This window comes from Pan troglodytes, chromosome 1, assembly GCF_028858775.2.
Source record: "Pan troglodytes isolate AG18354 chromosome 1, NHGRI_mPanTro3-v2.0_pri, whole genome shotgun sequence".
NCBI classification, from domain to species: domain Eukaryota; kingdom Metazoa; phylum Chordata; class Mammalia; order Primates; family Hominidae; genus Pan; species Pan troglodytes.
The window spans coordinates 81,315,862-81,337,978 of NC_072398.2; the positions used below are offsets into that span (position 1 = coordinate 81,315,862).

At 40.3% G+C, this 22,117-nt stretch overlaps 1 protein-coding gene across 3 annotated transcripts in view; it reads right to left on the reverse strand.

Annotated features, from left to right (window-relative positions):
* Positions 1-5,275: 5,275 nt before the first annotated feature.
* The window catches only part of MPZL1 (myelin protein zero like 1), a 74,824-nt gene continuing 57,982 nt past the window's right edge, over positions 5,276-22,117 (reverse strand). The window contains exons 6-7 of one of the 3 annotated variants that reach the window (XM_524952.8): positions 19,942-20,044; positions 5,276-8,277 (exon numbers count right to left, since the gene is read on the reverse strand). In XM_524952.8, the coding sequence (XP_524952.3) occupies positions 8,176-8,277; positions 19,942-20,044 (205 nt within the window). In that variant the 3' untranslated portion in view covers positions 5,276-8,175. Of the gene's footprint in view, positions 8,278-19,941; positions 20,045-21,575; positions 21,896-22,117 lie in introns of those variants that run through there. The other 2 variants (XM_003308590.6, XM_063811666.1) reach the window with 2 other exon arrangements.

Genomic DNA, 22,117 nt, shown 5'->3' on the forward strand with positions numbered 1-22,117 from the left:
CAGTGAAGAAATGGATGGACAAACAAATCCAAAAGCCTGAGCCAAGAAGGGACAATAGCTTCACATCCTGTTTGCAGGAGGAAATGGAAGCTGGAAGCAGCAGTTCCCTACGGACCCCTTTGAGCTTTACGTCTATGTTTTCTTCTTTGCAAACACAGCCAGGTCTCCCGTGGATTCTAGAGCTCCCTCCTGCCTTCCACTCCCAGTTGTTTTTCTAACAACCCAAGACTCAGTCAAACTTGAGAGCAGCCAGTGTCCTCTGTGGCCAGCTCCTGATGGCTTTAGGAAGGATGTGAGGAGGGCAGGGGAGCTTGCGAGCCACTTTCATCGCTCTCAGATATTAGATCCCATTTCCAAGGCCAAGGACGTGACTGATTCTGTGTTGCTTCTCTGAGCCTGCAAATTATTTGGCTTTTTTTTCTTAATAGCTCATGAAGGCAAATGACAATTACAGCACTACTTGTAACAGACAATAACAAAACAACTGGAAACAACCTATCCAGAAGTTCAGAAATGGTTTAAAATGCAAAGGCTGGCTGCGGTGGCTTATGCCTGTAATCCCAGCACTTTGGGAGGCCGAGGTGGGCGGATCACCTGAAGTTGGGAGTTTGAGACCAGCCTGACCAACATGGAGAAACCCTGTCTCTACTAAAAATACAAAATTAGCAGGGCATGGTGACGCATGCCTGTAATCCCAGCTCGGGAGGCTGAGGCAGGAGAATCGCTTGAACTTGGGAGGTGGAGGTTGTGGTGAGCTGAGATCACGCCATTGCACTCCAGCCTGGGCAACAAGAGTGAAACTCTGTTTAAAATAGAGAGAAAAAAAGAAATGGTTTAAAATATTCTGGCGCATCTACAAAAGACAAAGTCCTGTAGGTGCTATTATCTAATGACCTAGTTCTTCATGCTGAAACTTCTCTGCCATAATGCTAAGGGAAGAAAGCAAACCGCAGAGCACCATGATCCCATTTTGGGTTTAAAAATAGGCAAAAAAAAAAAAACTTTACCAGAACTATGTTTGGATCCTGACTGGAAGAAACCACTTGTAAAATGCCATTTTTTAAGACAAGGGAAACTTGAATATTAACTGGGTAATAATATATAAAACCAAGGATTTTGTTTGTAAAAAATGTGTTTTAGGACAGGTTTTTGTTAAATGTGACAAGATATTGTGATTATGTAAGAAAATGTCCACATTTTTAAAAGATGCACAGTGAAGAATGTAGGGGTGCACTTACATGATTTTGGGATTTGTTTTAAAATAATTCAGAAAAGAGGAAAAAAGAAAAAAGGGGCTGGATAAAGTAAGTATTGAAGATAAGTGTATGCAGGTTGATCTTACTATTCTCTCTTCTTTTGTATATGTTTACATTTTTCTTTTTTTGCCATCTCACCAATTTAATAAAAAGCAGAAAATTCAATCAATCATCAGTCAATCTTTTCATTTCCAAAAGGATCAAACAACCTATGGGGCATTAATAGGATCTATTCTTTTAATGTCTTCAAGGAACAACCAGAACGTTTTAAGCAATTTTCAGTATGATGATACAAATAATTGAAACAATTATCTTTCAAGTTTCCTGTCTAACTGGGTATTTCAAACAAAAATGCTAATATTGCTGAAGTGAGTTGATACATGCTCTGAAATCCCCACATCACTTGACACCTCTGGGAAATTTAAGTGGCCTTCATATTTCAAGCTCATTAATACCAGTGGAAATCATACCTGCAATAAGAGAGATGAACTTTCAGCACATAGGAAGCTCCCTTTCCATCACTGATGAACAGGGTGTAACAGAAAGGTGACTCCAGGCTGTATGTGAGTCGTAATTCCTGTCATGTAGTTTTGTTACACTCAGCCAGTCATATACTTTTATTTTCACCTCTTTTGGGCAACAATAGGAATTTGTGAAATGATTTTTGTGGAGTCAAGAGTAAGTCTGTGGTTGGCATTATGAATCTCTGATGCCATGGCCAGAATCTCTGCCTACCTACTTTCTCTATCTAAATCAGGACACATCTATTATTGTATCAATGGAAAAAACTGAGACAGATCATAGAGCTGAACATAATCCAAGATACACATAAAGCTATGAGTAAAGTTAATGTACAAAGTGTATATGGAGTGTACAATCTGTGTACAGTGGTAGAAAGTGACCCACAAATTTGGCTAGGACCTAGAGAATAGCAAAAGCAAAGAGACAAATACAATCAGTGACAAGTCAGTGCACATGACTAGTATGAAACAAAATATTCTTAAGAAACAGTTTTCCTGGTGTATTACTTGTTTTCGCGCTGCTATAAAAGATACCTGGGACTGAAGGCCAGGTGTGGTGGCTCACGCCTGTAATCCCAGCACTTTGGGAGGCCAAGGCGGGCAGATCACCTGAGGTCAGGAGTTCGAGACCAGCCTGGCCAACATGGTGAAACCCTATCTCCGCTACAATACAAAAAAAAAATTAGCCGGGAATGGTGGCGCATGCCTGTAATCCCAGCTACCCAGGAGGCTGAGGCAGGGGAATCGCTTGAACCCAGGAGGTGGAGGTTGCAGTGAGCGGAGATCGTGCTACTGCACTCCAGCCTGGGCGACAGAGTGAGACTCCATCTCAAAAAACAAACAAACAAACAAAAAACAAACAAACAAAAAACAAAAACAAAACCCCAAGACTGGGTAATTTATGAAGAAAAGAGGTTTAATTGGCTCACCGTTCTGCAGGTTACACAGGAAGCATAGCGTCTTTGGCTTCTGGTGAGGCCCCAGAAAGCTTCCAAATATGGCGGAAGGCAAAGGGGTAGTGAGGCTTCTCATGAGGCGTCTCACGTGGCGGGAGGAGGAGCGAGAGAGCAGAGTGGGAGGGTGCTGCATACTTTTAAACAAACAGGTCCCATGAGAACTCACAATCACGAGAACAGTACCAAGGAGGACGGTGCTAAACCACTCATTAGAAATCTACCCACTGTGATCCAATCACCTCCCACCAGGCCTCACCTCCAATGCTGGGTATCACAATTCGACAGATTTAGGCTGCGACAGAGATCTCAACCATATCATCTGGTATTAAATCCAGAGAGATATTTGTGCTGTGGGTCTTTATAAAATTGAAAAATGTATGACAGGGAATAACTTCTCAAAGCCATGCTGGCAGTAAAGTACAATAAGTAGCTAGTTTCCTAGGACTCTTTCTTATGACATACTTCAATGTAGGCTGATAGAATTATGTCAAAGGGGCTGGGCCTGGTGGCTCACGCCGGTAATCTCAGCATTTTGGGAGACTGAGGTGGGCATCTCTACTAAAAATACAAAAAATTAGCCGGGTGTGGTGGCGCGTGCCTGTAATGCCAGCTACTGGGGAGGCTGAGGTGGGAGAATCGCTGGAACCTAGGAGGTGGAGGTTGCAGTGAGGCAAGATCATGCCACTGCACTCCAGCCTGGATGACAGAGCAAGACTGTCTCAAAAAAAATTTTTTTTCAAATTATATCAAAGGGTAATTTCATTAAAGTAATTCTACAAAAAAACAAAATATATTGAAATTGTTCATACAATATCTTGACTATGCAAGAGGAAAGTGCAGGGGAGAACCCACCATAAAAGCAGATGGTTGGCTCCTACCACCAGCTCTACCAATGCCACAGATGCCACTTTCCTCCCCGTGGCTGCTCCCTCGCCTTCCCTGCACAGTGGGAGGATGAAGTCAGTGGTTCCCCAGTCCAGTTAGCACAGGAACTACCCAGAGGGGTCAGAAGGGAGCCAACTGGGGTGAGAGAGTATCTGAGTTTCCTCTAAACACTGCTCAACTCAGCTCCCTCAGGGGTGGAGGCTGCTCTCATAAATAAAAAGTCCATCTTTGGTTGGCAAGGCCCCTATGTAGCTTGGAAACCAGAGCCCCAGCAGGTGGATGCCCTCCGACACTTAGTGCTGACTTGGAAGGAATTGCAGAGATGACAAAAATGTGATTCCATCACTCACTGCTGCCCTTGTGTGGTGAAGGAAGCATCCCTTTTCTTTTTGTCACATCACGCAAGATGGATGCTGTTCACATGTGAGAATTACTCCCAGGGGAGTTCCTGCCAGCTGTAACTCATCTTCTCCCACTCAAGAACGCATTAGGTTTTGCAAGCCCAAAGTTATGCAAGGCAGGGGCTCATTGTGAATCCATGGTAATTTATAAAATTACTAAGTCACTGCAAAGCCTCAATGTTTTATTAGTAACACATTATTTGTAACATAGTTCTCAACAAATTAAGTCACCACATTGTCTTCCAGACTGAGGTTAAAGCTCTCAGACATCTGTGCCTACCACCTAGACTACACTACCCTCTCAAGTTCCTAAGGGACTCTCTAACCAGCTCCTAAGGGACTGGGAGAAAACTGCAACTGCATTTCAGCACATTTATTTGAGTAAGGAAGCAGTTTGGTACTTCCTTTTGGTGTGAGAGGCCACAGGGCATAGTGGTTAGGAACAAGGCTGTGGATCAAACAGCAGCCCCAGGCCCAGCCCCTCTTCTCTGTTCCTTTATTAGCTAAGTGGCCCGGGGTAAGCCATATAATCTTTCAAACAATGGGATTAAGATTAGTACAATTACTGTTAACTCACAGAAATAATAGAGGAAGAAATGCAAAGTGCCTGGCTCACACCAAGTATTTGGTAACTACTAGTTACTTCCATTCATGTCACCTGTCACCTCCACCCTGTGGCAAGCTCCTTGAGGAGCTTTGTCTTGTTTTGTTTCCTTATGCTTAGCACAGTGCTTGGCACAGGATTGTTCTCAGTGTAGGTTGCTGAATGGATGAATGCTTCCACCTACTCATCCATCCAGGTAACATGTATTGAGCAGCTAAGTTCCAGGTGCTGTTCCCCTTACTGCAGACGGAGCAGTGAACAAAACAGCAAGGTTCTGGTCTCTTGTTAACTATGTTCTAATGGGGGAGAACAGACAAGTGTGTACTGGGAAAGAGGGAGAGAAATAGAGTAACTAGAGCAGAACTGAGGGGGCCAGGAAGGCTGAGGCGGTGGGGTGGGGGGCTTGCTCTTTTATATATCACAGAAGGTCTCCCTGAGGAGGTAACATTTGAGCAGAGGCTTAAAGGAAGTCAGAGAGCAAACCACAGGAATATTGGCAGAAGGCGTGCTTCAGGCCCAGGGCACAGCATGTGCAAAGGCCCAGAAGCAGGCACACGGACGGCATAAGAAAAGAAGGCAGGTGTAGCTGGAATGATATGAGTGAAAGGCATATCTCTTTTTCTATTCTGGTCAAAATGAGCACACAACACAATTCAGAAATTGAAAACGATGTATTAAAATATTCACAAAAATACAACTGAAGATCAAAAAATAATAATGAGCTTGATGGTTTTTCCCTAGCTGATACATTTCCATTGAAAAACTAGAGATAGTTTGAAATTGCAATCTCTAAGTAATGCCTTTTGAGTGCTCCCATACAGAATTAGCGCATAATTTTAAGACGACCCTGTTTGCCAGGACGAAGACATGGAGAGGGCAGATCTGCCCTTTAGGCAACCTTAGTTCATTATCTGCAACCAGGCAAGGAGTGCTGAGGCACAGGAAAAAGGGGAGCCAAAAGGGCTGCAGGGGTGGGTGTGCAGGGCTTGGGAAGAGGTCCTGCCCTGAGAGGCTCATCTCAGTGTGAGCAGCTTCCTTCAGGGAAACCTGTCCTGGCAGAGCGCCATGCTGGCAGCTGCTCTTGCCTGGGGGGAAGGTTGGTGAGAACTGGTGAGGATTCTCTGCCAGAATGCCAGGGCGCTGACAGAGTTTGAGGTGTCTGGTTGGGCAGGAGGCCAAGAAGTCGGGCTGGGGAAGGGAGTGGTAAGGGAGGAACAGGCCTCCAGGTGTCATTTGAGTGAGTGGCCCCCACAGCACCAGCTTCACCAACACATGGTCCCGGCACCGCAAGAAGAAGTGAAGGCTCTTGCTCTCAGGGAGCTCCGAAATGTTTCATTTATTCACAGGAACTGTTGAGAAAGCAGTGAAAAAACAATGCCCCTTTTCTCTGTAAAAAATGACTGTAAGGAAACATGACACAGGCCTGTCTACAATGTGTGTCCTCTGTACCTCAAGCACAGCCCTGGTCAGCTATGTGGTTTTCATGGTGGCAAAGGCTCACCAGGAGTCCCAGCTTGAAGGATGGTGACAATCTCAACACCCTTCCCCTCCAAACATAAGAGGCCTTCCAAAGGCTCCTATAGTTTTCAAAATAGATGCCCAAAAAGTTTCAGGATGCAAGGCAGAGTTGACCACTTTGTGGAAATGTCTCAGGGCCAGCACTGTGTGTCACTCTCTTGGGCTGGGCCTATGAACACGGAAGGCAGCAGGGCAGGCGTTTTTTTCTCCATTCCACACAGAACACAGAGCAGACGCTGCCCAGCTTCAGACGTGTGTGGTGACCAAACCTGATCCCTGTTGACTCACACAGACGTGGCATGTAAGGTGGAGCGTTACAAGAATAACAAAAATAGCTCCTCAAAAAACAAAAGGCTTCATGTATGCAACAGCATTAGTTTTGAAGCTCATATGCCCTTTATCTTACCACCTTGTGCACACCTCAAAATCTCAATCCTGTTTTATTCCCTTTGTGAATTCTGTTGGAACTCAGCCTTCAAACATCCCCAGAAGACGACAAGATGAGAAGAAAAAGCAGCAGCTCATAATGGACTCCAAACTACAGGGAGAAAAAGTAACATTGCCCCTCACTCCCACTCACCCCAAACACGTTCTGCAGACCATCTAGACAGTATTCTTTCCATAACTGTGGGCTTTCGGACAATTTTAAAAGGGGGGAAATTAAAAAAAAAAATTCAGAAAATGGGAGAAATGACAACATAAATGTTGAATGATCTTCACCACACTTTCCATTCCCAGTAAAAAGTAAAAACTCATAGATTTTAAGTGGGGTGGGGAGTAGTGAATAGGAGAAAACAAGTTTTCGGGAAGGACAGCCAAACTGTCTAATCTAGGCTCTCATTAACCTCAACAGTCTTTGAGGCACCATGAAGCTGTTATAAAGCCATGACTGATGCTGCCTCTTGCTGGAAGCATGACTGACGCTTTATAAAGAAGGTGATTCTTGCCAGCTGCAGTGGTGCAACTATAGTTTGTTCCAGCTACTCGGGAGGCTGAGGAGGGAGAATCACTTGAGCCCAAGAGTTCAAGGCTAGTCTGGGCAACATAGTGAGACTCTACCTCAAAAAAAAAAAAAAAGCGAAAGAAGGTGATTCTCTAGAGAGCGAGCTCTGGGAGATTGGAGAGTGGCAACATAATGATACCATTTCTGCCTACTTAGAAGGAAAGAAACTCCTCTCCTTTAGCTGTATGGTGACTGTTACTTCAAGCAGAAAGGACATCAGCAAAGAATAAAACCGATACCTTTTACTCTCCACGTTACAAAAGTTCTCAAGCAAAGCTTGGATTTTCTACTTAATCAGTATTGATCCAACTGTGTCCAGAATGAAGTGACCTTCGGCATTTATCCTTTGCTAATCTTGCTATTATGAATCCAGAAATTGACACGACACATTTCAAGGGTGCAAACTTAAAGTAAGTCTACACAACATGTAAGGCTAACAATTGCCCCATATATTAGTGAGAAAAACTTCAAAAAAACTTCTCATATTCTTTTCAAGTGGCAGAGCCAATGGGTATTTTTTAAAAGCGGCAGACAAATAAATGGTACTGCTACTGTGCTAAAGCCACCCTGGGTATGCTTCCACCATAGCATCTCCATCCTCCAACTACAGTAAATGCTAAGACTAATCAGTCTTAAGCCCTTAGATTAAAAGGCCATGTCTACTGGAAATACTACAGGATCTGCTATTGTCTCCATTAAGGCAAACCATTTCTAAATGATGGTGAAAGGAATGTTTTTGAAATCTCCCAATTGTAAATGACCTGAAAAGAAAGTACAAAAACAGCAAGACAATGGGTACATATGTAGAATCATACCATCTTTTCATCATGCAACACTGGCTCCTCATATCAGGAAGACTAAATAGAATATTTATACATATCCTTTGTACACATCTTTCTGTCCCTCTGTGAGTACGCGTGTACTTGTCCTTGCCTGGGTCTCCAAGGCTACATGTGGTAATGGGCTACATTTTCTGCACGAGAGTCCAGTTTGGTTTTGTTTCTTGCTGAGGATATGTTCTAGGTATTCTCTTAATTCTTTCGGATATCCGCATACACCACAGACTCTGACTTGTTAATCTTGTCACTGTGATGTCCGCCGGAGTGGTCTAACTGTGCATATATGACTGGGCCCTGGAAAAGGGAAGCAGAAGGATTAGAGGACTGAAAAAGCTGGCGGTTCCTTCAGCTACAGGCATAGAAGCAATGATTAACGTGATCACATCAGGGTTCCAAAGCAAAGACTTCCCTCTTGAATGTCTTCAGGAAGACTTCTTATGGATGATACGTCCAGGACTGACTTTGAAACAAGATTGGACATACGTTGACAATAGTTAAAGCAAGTACATGGGGCTTTGTTACATTATTCTTTCAAACCTTTTTGATGTTTGAAAATTTCTGTAATAATATATTCCTTCTTAGGAATATCTCTTACCTTAATAGCTATCACAGAATTCCTCAGCTCTTACAATTGGGGTAAGAGTCTTAAGGACTAAGATGGGAACTTCCACCCACCTGAGAACCACAGAAATCATGAGCTTCAGAATAATCAATCCATGCAAGAAACCAACATATTTGGTGCCACCCAAAGATACAATCAATTTGATCTGGTCACGTTATACAAATAGGTATAGTTTTAAACAAATAGTTTAAAAGCACTTCAAATATTCTTCAACACAACTACTTACAGCATAATTCTTTTAGTCTGAGCGTATTGTGACCAATACAAATATTGCTTCCTTGATTTTTAATATCAGATAACTGTTCTTCCTGTTTTAAAATAAAATTAAAAAGAAAAAACAAAAAGCCACAATCTACACAGATATAAAGAAAAACCCTAAATGGAGGAAAGTAGAAAAGATCCTCTTCTCAGCTTCAGCAGTAAGGAAGAGGTTACAATTCCAGGGAATTGTCAGAATCCCATTCAGGAGAGCAAGGGAAGGTTGGGTGGCCTGGGGGCAGAGCGAATTCCCTAACTGTTGGGGGAAGAGGTCAGATAGGTGGCTGCATTTCATGACTCTTTCAGTCTAGACTCTTAAAATTGTAAACAACAACAAAATAGCCCTGGTTTTAAAAGAAAAATTTAATATTACCCAATGTCAACTTTTCTCCCAATCTAGGGGAACTCTCCTTGAGAAGTCTAATAATGTGTTTAAGCTTTCACCTTTGAAATCATAAGCTCAATAGCCAAAAGCACGTGGTTTAAAATAAACACACTTACCCTCATCCAGGAGCCCTAACAACCTGTGTCCTGAGTGTGTAACCTGGGGTTCTGTGGAGTTCAGCTACTCCCACGTCTACAGAAGGGACAGGCCCAGTTGTAAGGGCTATACAATGGTGCATCTAAAAGCGGAGTTAGAAAATAACACTCGAGGACTAGATCCATTTGAATGTTGGCAGATCTGCAGTCTGAATTATGATATCGTCTTTGTTGAACCTTAGAGAAGAGCACTGGTCATGTGGCCCTGGGCACATTTGCAAATTTCTAAGCACAAGTTTCTTCATCTCTAAAATGGTACTACTAATAATATCTACATTTTTGTTTTTTGTTGTTATGAAAATTAAATAAGATGATACCTATAACTTAGGCAGTGTCTCACAGATAGTACTTAATACATGTTAGTTATTATTACGAACGTCTTGTTACACAAACATACTTTAAAATGCACTGAGGTAACTGGTCAAGTAAATTAAATAGTCAAACTCTGTGTGTTTATCTTTAGTCTATAATGGCTGTCATAGGTAATATTAACAGATCACATGGTTAATAATCATACAGACCCTCTATATTCATCTCAGAAAGCTGCAAGTTAAATGCTAACCCCACCAAAAAACAAAAGGAAGTTAAAAAGACTGTTTTCGGCCGGGTGCGGTGGCTCACGCCTGTAATCCCAGCACTTTGGGAGGCCGAGGCGGGCGGATCATGAGGTCAGGAGATCGAGACCATCCTTGCTAACACAGTGAAACCCCGTCTCTACTAAAAATACAAAAAAATTAGCCAGGCATGGTGGTGGGTGCCTGGAGTCCCAGCTACTCAGGAGGCTGAGGCAGGAGAATGGTGTGAACCCAGGAGGCGGAGCTTACAGTGAGCCAAGATAGCGCCACTGCACTTCAGCCCGGGTGACAAAGCGAGACTCCGTCTCAAAAAAACAAAAAAAAGACTGTTTTCTACTAGGAACAGAATTAAACTAACTGTTCCCTGGTAACAGCTATTTCCAAGAATAGGACGGAACTCCCAATATTAAATTATATAAATTCTTAGATAATAAAACCCCATATCATAATTCCTAAAAACTCACTAAGAGTTTTAGGGTATGTTCATGGGAGAAGGGGTTTACAATGTGTGACTGACTGCACAAATGGCTACAAACTCTTTCCTTCACTGCATCTTACTCTTTGCAACATAATGCTGTAGGTCCTTCCATCAAGAGTAGAAATCTGTTTCTCTACCCCTTGAATCTGGGCTGATCTTGTGATCAACTCTGACTAACAGAATGAGGCAGCAGTGATGCTGTGCAGTTTCCACACCCAGACCTCAACAGACCTTGCCACTTCCACTCTCACTGATCTTGGGACCCACACAGCCACCACTACCATGTGAAGAAGCCAAAGTCAGCCTGATGGCTGATGAGAGATGCATGGCCCAGCTGTCCTCTGTCTGCCTGGCCAACAGCCTGCCAATGGTTAGACTGTAAGTGAGACCACTGTAGACTGTCCAGCTACCAGTCAACCTTCTAGCCAACTGCAGATGCACAAGTGAGCCAGCAGAGATCAGCTGAGCTCATCCAGACCAGAATCTGCTCGACCAATCCACAGAATGGGGAGCCAAATAAATAGTGCGTGTTTTAAGCCACTATATTTTGGGGGGTTTGTTACGTAGCAGTAGATAATTGATACATTACGTGAGTGGAAAAGAATGAGAACAGAGAAAGTAAAGAGGAAAAAGAACACAGAATTATCTTTTAGTCTGTAAATGTTAAAATATCAATGAGGTCTTTCATGTGAGACAGTATTGTCTTTCATGTCAAAAGAATACAACTATCTCTTGAAAGTAAATGGGAAAACACTGAAGAAATCCCTTCCTGCTGATGGACTTGGTATTCTTCAAACTGTTTACCACTGCCTGATGTTATCCTCATTCCTCTTCCCCCTTAGAATATAATAAGGTCTTAAGTCAGGGACTTTGTTAACTTCCTAGAACTTGGCAGAACATAGGTGCTGGATGAAGGGATGGATGAAAGAAAGGATGCAGAGAAACTGCAGATGTAGGTTGAGATTGGGGTCTGCTGACAGATCTAGCTCAATCTAGAACGCCTCTATGAAGTTTGATTCTGAGTGCTATTTAGAGGTGGAAGGAGCCCTGAGTCTCTATGGAACATGCCTCAGCACCTCGATTTTGAGGGCAAATGAGGCTGCTCAGGACTTCAAGAGGATCCACAGAACCACAATCAACTTTGAAATGAACCCACCATTGCTAAGACATTCACTTTTGGGTATAATAAAGAAGGAAAACAACAACAAAACCTACATTAACCTAGCTGTTTTACTCTATCTCTTGGTACTCACCCTCCCCACCCTCCATTTCATTTATTTATTTATCTTTGCTTTTACACAAAGAATTACAACAATAAAGTGAAAAATTGGTCTGAGTATGTTTTCAGCTACTTTCTACATGAATAGGCCTTAGCTATTGAAAATGTTTCAAGAAACACATTGCTTAATAGAGGCCTATTATTTTAATTACAACTAGAGATAAAATTACCTCTGAAGTTTACTTGTACCAAAATTAATTATTTATTCCAATAAAAAAACCATAACTGGTGAAGGTTGGGGGAGAAGGTCCAGGAAGAAAGGATTCTAGAAAAGCAAAGAGACCTGCTTCTAACTACAAATTAACTGCTCAGGAGTCATTACGTTGTGTCCTGTAGTACACCTTTCACAGTCTCTGTAGCCTGTAGCCCTATTTAATTTGATTCTAGTCCTTCAGGTGTTAGAGGAATCATCCCCAAAAGCCTAGCACGAATCACTAAGAAAGAACATCTATTTTTACCATGTGCTCATTGACTACTGACAGAACACCTTTTTTTTAGTATTTATTCCACTGTTTTTTAAGTAAAATATAAATATGAAACACAGCTATGTATTATGACTTTCTTTGAGATAAATGAGACAAATACTGATTATCAAAGCAGAGGTGAAAAAAATTGGACAGGATAAAATATACATGTGCCTTAGAACCAGACAGATCTGGCTCAGCCACTAACTACTGACCTTGAGCAAGTGACTTGCCTAACTAAGCCTCAGTTTCTTCATGTGTAAAATAGAGACAACAGAAGAACTTACCCTGGAGGACTGTTGTGAGGACTAAAGGAAAAACGCACATAACTACTTCTTGAAACATTACCCTATCTATGCTATGCACTATAGTTGACAAATACATAAATATTCCATTCAATCACTGTTTAACAACATAACCCAAAAACCTACCTTTTGCATACAAAGCATCAACGATATCCAGAAAAGGATCTAGAAAACCAACTGCTCCTCAAATACATATACAAAAATTACTTTATACCAATCTCATTCAAAACTAAGCTTCACAAAGAAAAAAAATTTTCTTATTTTTTTCCCCAGTGCCTTAACACTCTAAACTCTAGGTAGCGCCTATCTAACACCTTCCCAACCCAGCCTCCCACTCCACTTGGCTGGAAGAGCCCCAGTTTGGTTCTGGTCTTTACTCTCCCTTTACTCTCACCTTCCTCTGCCCTAAGAGTGAATCAGAATGGCATCAGCTTCTAAGCCACAATGCTGGAAGCCAGAACAATCAGCAATGACTCAAAATGCTGAAGGAAAATGATTTCCAACCGGGAATCCTACCCCACCAGATTCGCAATCAAGTTTGAGGGAGGAGAATAAAGACAATTTTAAAGGTGTTAAAAACATATTAATTATCTCACAGTTTTACAGGTCAGAAGTCTGAAATGTGTTTCACTGTGCTAAGATCAAGGTGTCAATAGGACTGCGTGCCTTCCACAGGCTCTAGGAGAGAATCTGTCTCCTTGCTTTTTCCAGCTTCTGGAAGCTGCCTGTATTCCTTGGCTATGAGTTCTTCATCTTTAAAGTCAGCAGTATAGCATCTTCCAGTCTCTCCCGGATGCTTACCCTTCTGCCTCCCTCTTCTAAGGACCTTTATGGTTACAATGGAGCCACCCAGATAACCCAAGACAATCTCCCTATCTCAAGGCAATTTAATCACATCTGCCAAGTCCTTTTTGATACATAAGGTAACATATCCTAAAGAATCCAGAGATTAGAATGTGGACCTCTTTGTGGGGCCATTACAGTCTACCATTCAAGTTCTCAAAATTTTTTTACCTCCTGTGCATTTCTTCTCACTGGGTTGGTAGTATCCAAGACACAGGCAGAAGAAATACAAATCTTCTCATGAGTAAATATATTTTAAATGAAGACTCAATCAATTTGTACAAAGTGCCAAGAACGTAAGTACAGTCTTCAAATTATAAAACACCCATGAGATGAGAAAATAGCCACCATTAGCAAGAAATATAGAAACAAAAACCGTACTCAGATCAATAAAGACTACAGACACTGGAATTATCAGTTTTGAGGTATAAAATAAGAATATTTAACATGCTTAAATAAGATAGTTGAAAATATGAAGTTATAAGGAACTATCAAAATTAGCCAGGTATATTTAAAAAAGAACCAAATAAAATTTCTAGAAAATAAACCTGTAATATGAAATTGAAGTTTAAAAACTTTTAAAAGGGGCTAAACAGTAGACTAGTCACAGCTAAGGAATTAGTGAATGAAGGCAGATGAAGAAATTATGCAGAAAATGGCAGAAAGACAATACAATGAAAGATCTGCAAGAGAGGTTAAGAGACTTAGAGCATAGAGAAAGTATAATACACATATAATCAGAGTTCCATAAAAAGATAAATAGATAAAATGCAGAAAGGAAAAATTCAAAGAGATTGTGACTGGAAATTTTTTACAATTTATTAAAGACATCAACCTTAAGACTCAGGAGGTCCAATGAAATTACAAGCAGATGCAACAAGGGATAATCTATAATTAAATAGTATATAAAATGCCAAACACCAAAGGCATAAAGAAGATCCGAAAAGCAGCCAGAGAGAAGCGACAGATTACCTACAGGGAAACAATGAGAATGTCAGCTGATTTTTCCACAGCTCTTCTCTTTATTAATTCTGATTTTTCCACAGCTCTTCTCTTTATTAATTCTATCTGTTTATGTTGGGTTTAATTTGCTCTTCTTTTTCTAGTTTCTTCAGACAGAAGCCTAGATCATCAATTTTAGAGCTTTATTTTTTTCTAATATAAACAGTTAATGCTACAAATCTTCAAAGCACTTCTTTAGCTATATCTCACAAATTTTGATATGTTGTTATTTTCACTTAGTTCAAAATATTTTCTAATTTTTCTTGTGACTTCTTGTTTTACTCATGGGTTGTTCAATTTTGAAATATTTGAGACTTTCCAGGTATCTTTCTGTTGATTTCTGTTTAATTCCATTGTGGCCAGAGAATGTACTCTATATGATTCCAACCCTTTTAAATTTAATGAGAATTGTTTTATTAACCAGAATATGGTCTATATTTGGTTAATTTTCATGTGTACTTAAAAAAAGTAAGAATTCTGCTCTTGATGGAAGGAGTGTTTTATAAATGTCTATTAGCTCAAACTGGTTTCACTGTTAAGTCTTCCGCATCTTTTTTGATTTTCTGTAAACCTGTTTTACCAACTGCTGAGAAAGGAGTGTTGAAACCTCCGACTATGTTTGTGAATATGTCAATTTCTCCTTTCAATTCTCTTAGTTTTACTTCACTTACTTTCAAGCTCTATTATTAGAAGTATAAATATTTAGGATTATGTCTTCTTTATGAGTAGATCACTCTGTCATCATAAAAAGTCTGTCTTTATCCCTGGTTCTATTTCTTGTTCTGAAGCCTATTCTGATGTTATTACCACCCAGATTTCTCTTGATTAGTGTTAATGTAGCATATCATTTCCATCCTTTTACTGTTTAAAAAATGTGGTAAAATATATATAACATAAAAATTAGCATCTTTACCATTTTAAAGTGTACAGCTTAGTAGTGTTAAGTGCATTCACATCCTTGTGCAACCAATCTCTAGGATATTTTCATCCTGCAAAAACTGAAACTGTACCAATTAAACAACTCCCTATTCTTCTTCCCCAACAACTACCACTCTACTTTCTGTCTCTATGAACTGGACCACTGTAGGGTATGGGATATTAGTAGAATCACATAGTATGTCTTTTTGTGGCTGGCTTATTTCACTTGGCATATCTTCAAGATTCATCCATGTTGTAGCATGTGTCAGGATTTCCTTCCTTTTAAAGACAGAATAATATTCCATTGTGTATATATATACCACATTCTATTTATCCACTTGCATACTGATGGACTCTTGGGTTGCTTCTGTATTTTGGCTCTTGTGAATAATACTGCTATGAACATGGATGTACAAATATCTCTTCAAGACTCTGCTTTCAATTTCATTCTTGTATTAATATTTTTAACCTACCTGGATCTTTTTATTTAAAGTGGTTTATTGCGGACAGCATATGATTGGTTCTTGCTTTTCTATCCAATTTGTCCATCTCCACCTTTTATTGGCACACTCAGCCCATTTATAGTAATACAATCATCAGTCTGGTTGAGTTTAAATCTACCACTTCATTATTCGTGTTCTATTTGCCCCATCTACCCTTTGCTCATTTCCCCCTCCTTTCCTGCTCACTTTTGGATTAACTGAGTATTTTGAAATGATTACATTAAAGTTTCTTGTTGAAACCTCCAACTATGATTGTAAATATGTCAATTTTTCCTTCCAATTCTCTCAGTTTTACTTATTTTCAAGCTCTACTATTAGAAGTATAAACATTTAGGATTATGTCTTCTTTGTAAGTAGATCACTTTATCATCATAAAAAGTCCCTCTATCTCTGGATCTATTTCTTGTTCTGAAGCCATCATTGATATTATTACCATCCGCCTTTACCATTTTCCATGTTGTAGCATATGTCAGAATTTTGTTCTTATCAGTATTGCCATTTGGAGATAGAGCTTGTTAGCTGTATGTATCTCTTTTATTTTTTTCAGTGTTTGCTCTAGAATTTGCAGCATATATCTTTAACTTAGCACAGTCTACCTTCAAATTATAATTTCATGGATAATATAAGGACCTTACAACAGTATTCTTCCATCCTCCCACCCCATCCTTTGTACTACTGTTGTCATACATTTTACTTCCACATGTTATAGCCTCATAAAATGCTGTCATTATTTTTGCTGTGAAGAGTCAATTTTTTTTTTTTTTTTGAGATGGAGTCTCACTCTGTTGCCCAGGCTGGAGTGCACTGGCGCAATCTTGGCTCACTGCAATGTCCACCTCTGTGGTTTAAGCAATTCTCCTGTCTTGGCCTCCCAAGTAGCTGGGATTACAGGCGCCTGCCACCATGCCCAGCTAATCTTTGTATTTTTAGGAGAGATGGGGTTTTGCCACGTTGGCCAGGCTGGTTTCGAACTCCTGACCTCAGGTGATCCACCCGCCTCAGCCTCCCAAAGTGCTAGGATTACAGGTGTTGAGTCACTGCGCCCAGCAATTTTCACTATTTCTGTGTGTTTATGTTTTTCATTAAATTTATTAAAAATTTCACTATTTCTTTACATATTTTTTCTCTCCCTTTTTCTTCTCGGATTCTAATTAGATTGCTTGATATTGTCCGGTGGCTCACTGAAGCTCTGTTCACTTTCTTTTCTTTCTTTTTTTCTTTTTTGAGACAGAGTCTCGCTCTGTTACCCAGGCTGGAGTACAGTGGCATGATCTCAGCTCACTGCAACCTCTGCCTCCCAGGTTCAAGTGATTTTCTTGCCTCAGCCTCCTGAGTAACTGGGACTACAGGCGCATGCCACCATGCCCAACTAATTTTTTGTATTTTTAGTAGAGATGGGTTTTCACCGTGTTAGGCTCTGTTCACTTTCACCCCGCCATCTGTCTTTCTCTTTGAGCTTCATTTTGGATAGTTTCTATTGCTATGTCTTCAAGTTGACTGACCTTTTTTTTTGCAGTGTCTAATCTGTTGTTAACACCATCCAATTTTTTTTTATTTCCAGAAGTTCCATTTTGGTCTGTTTTAGATATCTATTTCTTTCCTCATTGGGTTCAAGCTTTCCTTTACATCTTTAAGTTTACTAATAAGATTTATAATACTCATTTTAAGGTCTTTGTTTATGAATCCCATCATTTCCATCCATTCTGAATTTGTTTCTGATTGATTTCTCCTGATTTTTTATTGTAATTATTAAATTATTATTATTTTTTAATCTATCCATCCATCCATCCATCCATCCATCCATCCATCCATCCTTCCTTCTTTCCACCCATCTATTTATTTGAGATAGGGTCTCACTATATTGCCCAGGCTGGTCTTACACTCTTGGGCTCAAGCAACCCTCCCACTTTAGCCTTTCAAGTAGCTGGGACTACAGGTACACACCACTATATCTGGCTTATGTGTTTTATTTTTTGGTTTCTTTTTATGCCTGATAGTTTTTTTTTGTTTGTTTGTTTTTTGAGATGGAGTCTCACTCTTGTCGCCCAGGCTGGAGTGCCAGTGGTGTGATCTCGGCTTACTGCAACCTCTGCCTCCCGGGTTCAAGTGATTCTCCTGCCTCAGCCTCCTGAGTAGCTGGGATTACAGGTGTGCGCCACCACACCTGGCTAATTTTTGTATTTTTAGTAGAGATAGGGTTTCACCATGTTGGTCAAGCTGGTCTCAAACTCCTGACCTCGTGATCCACCCGCCTTGGCCTCCCTAAGTGCTGGGATTACAGGCATGAGCCACCGCACCAGGCCATGCCTGGTAGTTTTTGATTGGTGCCAGACATTGTAAATTGTACATTGTTGGGTGCTGAATTTTGTTGTAGCATAAAGAGTGTTGGATTTTGTTGTAAAATGCAATTAAATTACTTTTGGATTAGTTTGATTCTTTAAAGGCTTCCTTTTAAGCTTTGTTATGGTGGGTCCATAGCATCTTTTATTCTGGTACTAATTTAGCCCATTTAGGTATGACCATTTTGAGAACCCCAACCAATACCCTGTGTATTATAAGTCTCTCTACTCTGGCTCTTAGGAACACAAACTAGTCCCACACCTGTGTGAGCACCAGGCATTGTGCAACCTACTGCATTTCAGGTAGTTCTTCCCCTGGTTTCAGAGAGTGTTCTCCTATGTGTATACAACTCTGTAATCAAAGATTCAAGGGGACCCCGCTCCAAATCTCTGAAGTGCTCGTGCTCATCCTAGCACACTCTCTCTATGGTTCCTTCTTTGGTACTCAGCCTCATAAATCTTAGCCTCCTTGACCTCCCCAAATTCTGATTTCTGCCTTCTCAATTCAGTGAGACAGCTGGGCCCAGTTTCCATTTTCCCCACCTACACTGCAGTGTGGAAACTGCTTCAAGGCAGTACACTGGGGCAATAACACGGCTCACATTGTCTGTTTCCTTTCTTTTGGGGATGACGGTGCTGCATAATTTGTGTTCCACTGTCTTGAAAACCACAGTTTCTTTTTGTTTTTTCTGGTTTGTTTTCAGCAAAAAAGCAACTTCCATAGTGCTTCAAGGGCGGAAGAAAAATGTTCCAATGCTTTTTTAGATGCTATGCCTATGTGTATGTAACTTTCATGTCTTCATTTACAACCCTATTCCTGTTCACAACCCAAATTAGTAGACTGAGGTATCTGACATATTATGTAATGTGAGAGAGAGACAGACAGATAGAACAGGAACAAGTAATGAGCCTGATGCTGTGGTAGAGAACATGCTATCTAGACACCTGGGTTCTAGCCCCAGTTCTGTCACTAAAGGGGTGTGTGCTTTTAGTAATTTAACATCACAATGCCTTAGTTTCCTCACCACATATAACAACTATGGAATAAGACTATGGGTACTTTTCCCACAAAACACTGTTACTCTCCTTATTTCCTCTTAAATCCATTCCCACCAGCTAACACCTTTTTAGGACAAAGCTATAACTGGCCAAATTCTTTAGCATGCTTTCTACCCCAGAAAAATCAAACTGAACTAAGCTATGGAATTTTTGCCAAGCCACAGTTATAATTAAAATACTATAGCCAAAACACACAAAGCTAGATTATATGCTAACTTCCAAATAAAACCTGTTTCTCTTCTGTACTTTCTACAAGTAGAAACCAAAACCATTCCTTGTTCATCAAGCCTATTAATTATTGAGATAAATGCTTACTTTCCATTTTTTCTAAAGAATCCATAGAAAATAATTTTGGTTTTATTATCAATACTAAGAATACCAACTTTTCCCTGCTAATTTCTTATCTTAGAGTACCTCAATACAGAAAGAATCTCCTTCACTAGATTCATTTCCTTGGGCAATTAAAGAATCTTTTACTGCCAAAGCCATTTCCTAATTCTGCTTGAGGCAAGGAAGCTACATTGTTAGTAAACAATTTATGTTATTGGTGGTTTCATGGAAATCTTTACTCAAGCAGATTCTTCACCACATATTTTCCTGTGGTCTTCCTAGGCCAGCCCTTTAATTCCTCACTCCCACTCTCTCTTTGTCTCTGTCTGTCTGTCTCTGTCTCTGTCTCTCATAGCTCAGTATTCTTTTCCACACCCAAGGAAGTGACAGAGCACCAAGCTGTAGGGAACAGTGCAGTGGGCAGAATCGCAATCAGCCATTACCTGGTGAGATCCAGAAGGCAGACTCTTTACAAGACCCTCAGTGTCGGAGGGGGACTTCCGAGGAGCCTGCTTAACTGGTGACAAACTCTCTGATGTACTGCAGCTGATGAATTGGCAATTTGAAGAACAAATGTAAAAAATAATAATAATAAATAAATAGAAACAAAAATATAGAAATGCAACTGACGGCAAGATGAAGCAACAGATATATAAAAACAAAAGACAACATAACAATGGGTATCAAAACGATCACGTTTTTAAACTATTTTCTATACCGGACACTCACTCATTCTTCTAAGTCAATGAACTCATCACTGGGGGAGGCACAGAAACAAATGTGGTACAACCTCTTCAACCCAGTTTACAAAAATCATATTGGAATTCTAGTTACAATACACATTTATCCTTTTGCTGTTTGTCTTTTCCCCCTGCCATCAACCCTCCTTTGGGATAAAGGTTTAAGGGAACAAGCTCTATAGTACCTTTTATTAGCTTAATGGCAATTCACTTTTGTTATAATCAAAGGCAAACCTCTTCTGAATGTATGTTTTAAATTACAGATATATATCCAGGCAAGTCTTGACTTATCTTCTTCTCTCCATATTTTTATTCCCTACCAATACCACAATCAAATCCCCCCAAAAACCCAGGAAGTCATGAATGAGAAATTAGGGAATGCCATGTCACACAGGCTGAACCTTTTCACAGTGACAGTAGTCTTTAACAACAAGCACTATCTCATAAATGAATCAGGGAAAGTGAATGCCAGGAAGTAAGAAAGCTGGGGTACAGCGTAGGGATTTTCCAATGAGATGTGTCATCAGTACAGCTTAAAGCCTTTTGATATATACTTTTAAAACTTAGGAGTTTGGGGAGAATCACATTTAAAGTGTCATTACTAAGACCAAAGCATACCATGCATTCTGCAAACTGTTCCTTCTGTGAAATGGGAGGCTACATGCTCTGAACCAAAATGGTTTAATTATTCTAATACATAATCAGTCAGGATCTTAATTATTGATAACATAATACATATATGAAAAAAGAAAACTAATGCACACACACACATATACACAATGGCATTTTACATGAAGAGCACAAATATTCAGATGTGCATAAAAACTCTATGTAACTTCACAATCCAATTTCATCCAGATAGTATGCTCAACATGTTTCCAATACAAACATGTGACATATGCATGGACAAATCATAATAGCTGTTGGGTTAGCTCAGAGCTAGCTGGTTAGTCATCAACAAGGGAGAGGGGCTGAATACATACACAGGAATATTAACAGTAATGGGCAATGTGATTAGTTACCATGTGTCTAGTGGGAGTGGAAGAGGAGACCCAGCCCTGTTATAGTCCCAATGTGTCTTCTATGTCAGCTTTTCTTAAGAAGTGGAAGATAAGCAGGATCTGATCCCAGCACACCAAGGTAGAAAAGGTGGAGGAGGAAAAAAACCAAAGTAAGAAGAACAGCAGCATTCATGATGCCATGCAGGAGTCTAAGGAACTCTTTCCTGCCCCTCATTAACCCCGAAGCAAGAACTACAAAGACCGGCATGTCACCACCCTGGATTAGTCTCATGTTGAAACCAATAGTCCAGCTATATTTAATCATAAAACACTCACCATGCAAGGGGGGCAGATACAGTCAGCAGAATAGAAGCATTCCAAGCAAGTAATATCTGAATTTGAATACTCAAACTTGTTAAAACACAGCACTCCTAAAAACTCTAGATCAGCAGAGCCCATAGATAGAGGTTCCCACCATCCACCAGCAAGAGAGTTCCGGACATGCAATCCTTTCACATCAGAGTCCCTTCAGGATGGTTAAAGTTAGATCTGTGCAGCACCTGCAACACTGCTCATGCTATATCAACTTGAATCCAGCCTCTGCTCCCAGTCTTACCACATGAGTTCTACATAGCTTATATGGGTTAGCTTTCCAGCTGGAGTGGGGAAAAGAGAAGGTCCTTTAATTAGATACGCACCCTATGCTTAAACGTGTTCCATCTGAGAAGCCATAAACAAAAAGAAAGTCTATTTTTCTTTATTGCTGATATATTTTGTCATCAACTCTTATTATCCCATTTTGGGTGAATGTAGCTAAGAATGATCAAAGCAATAAAGCTACTTAAGCTTGGAGTGGGGTAGGGGAACTACAAAAAGGA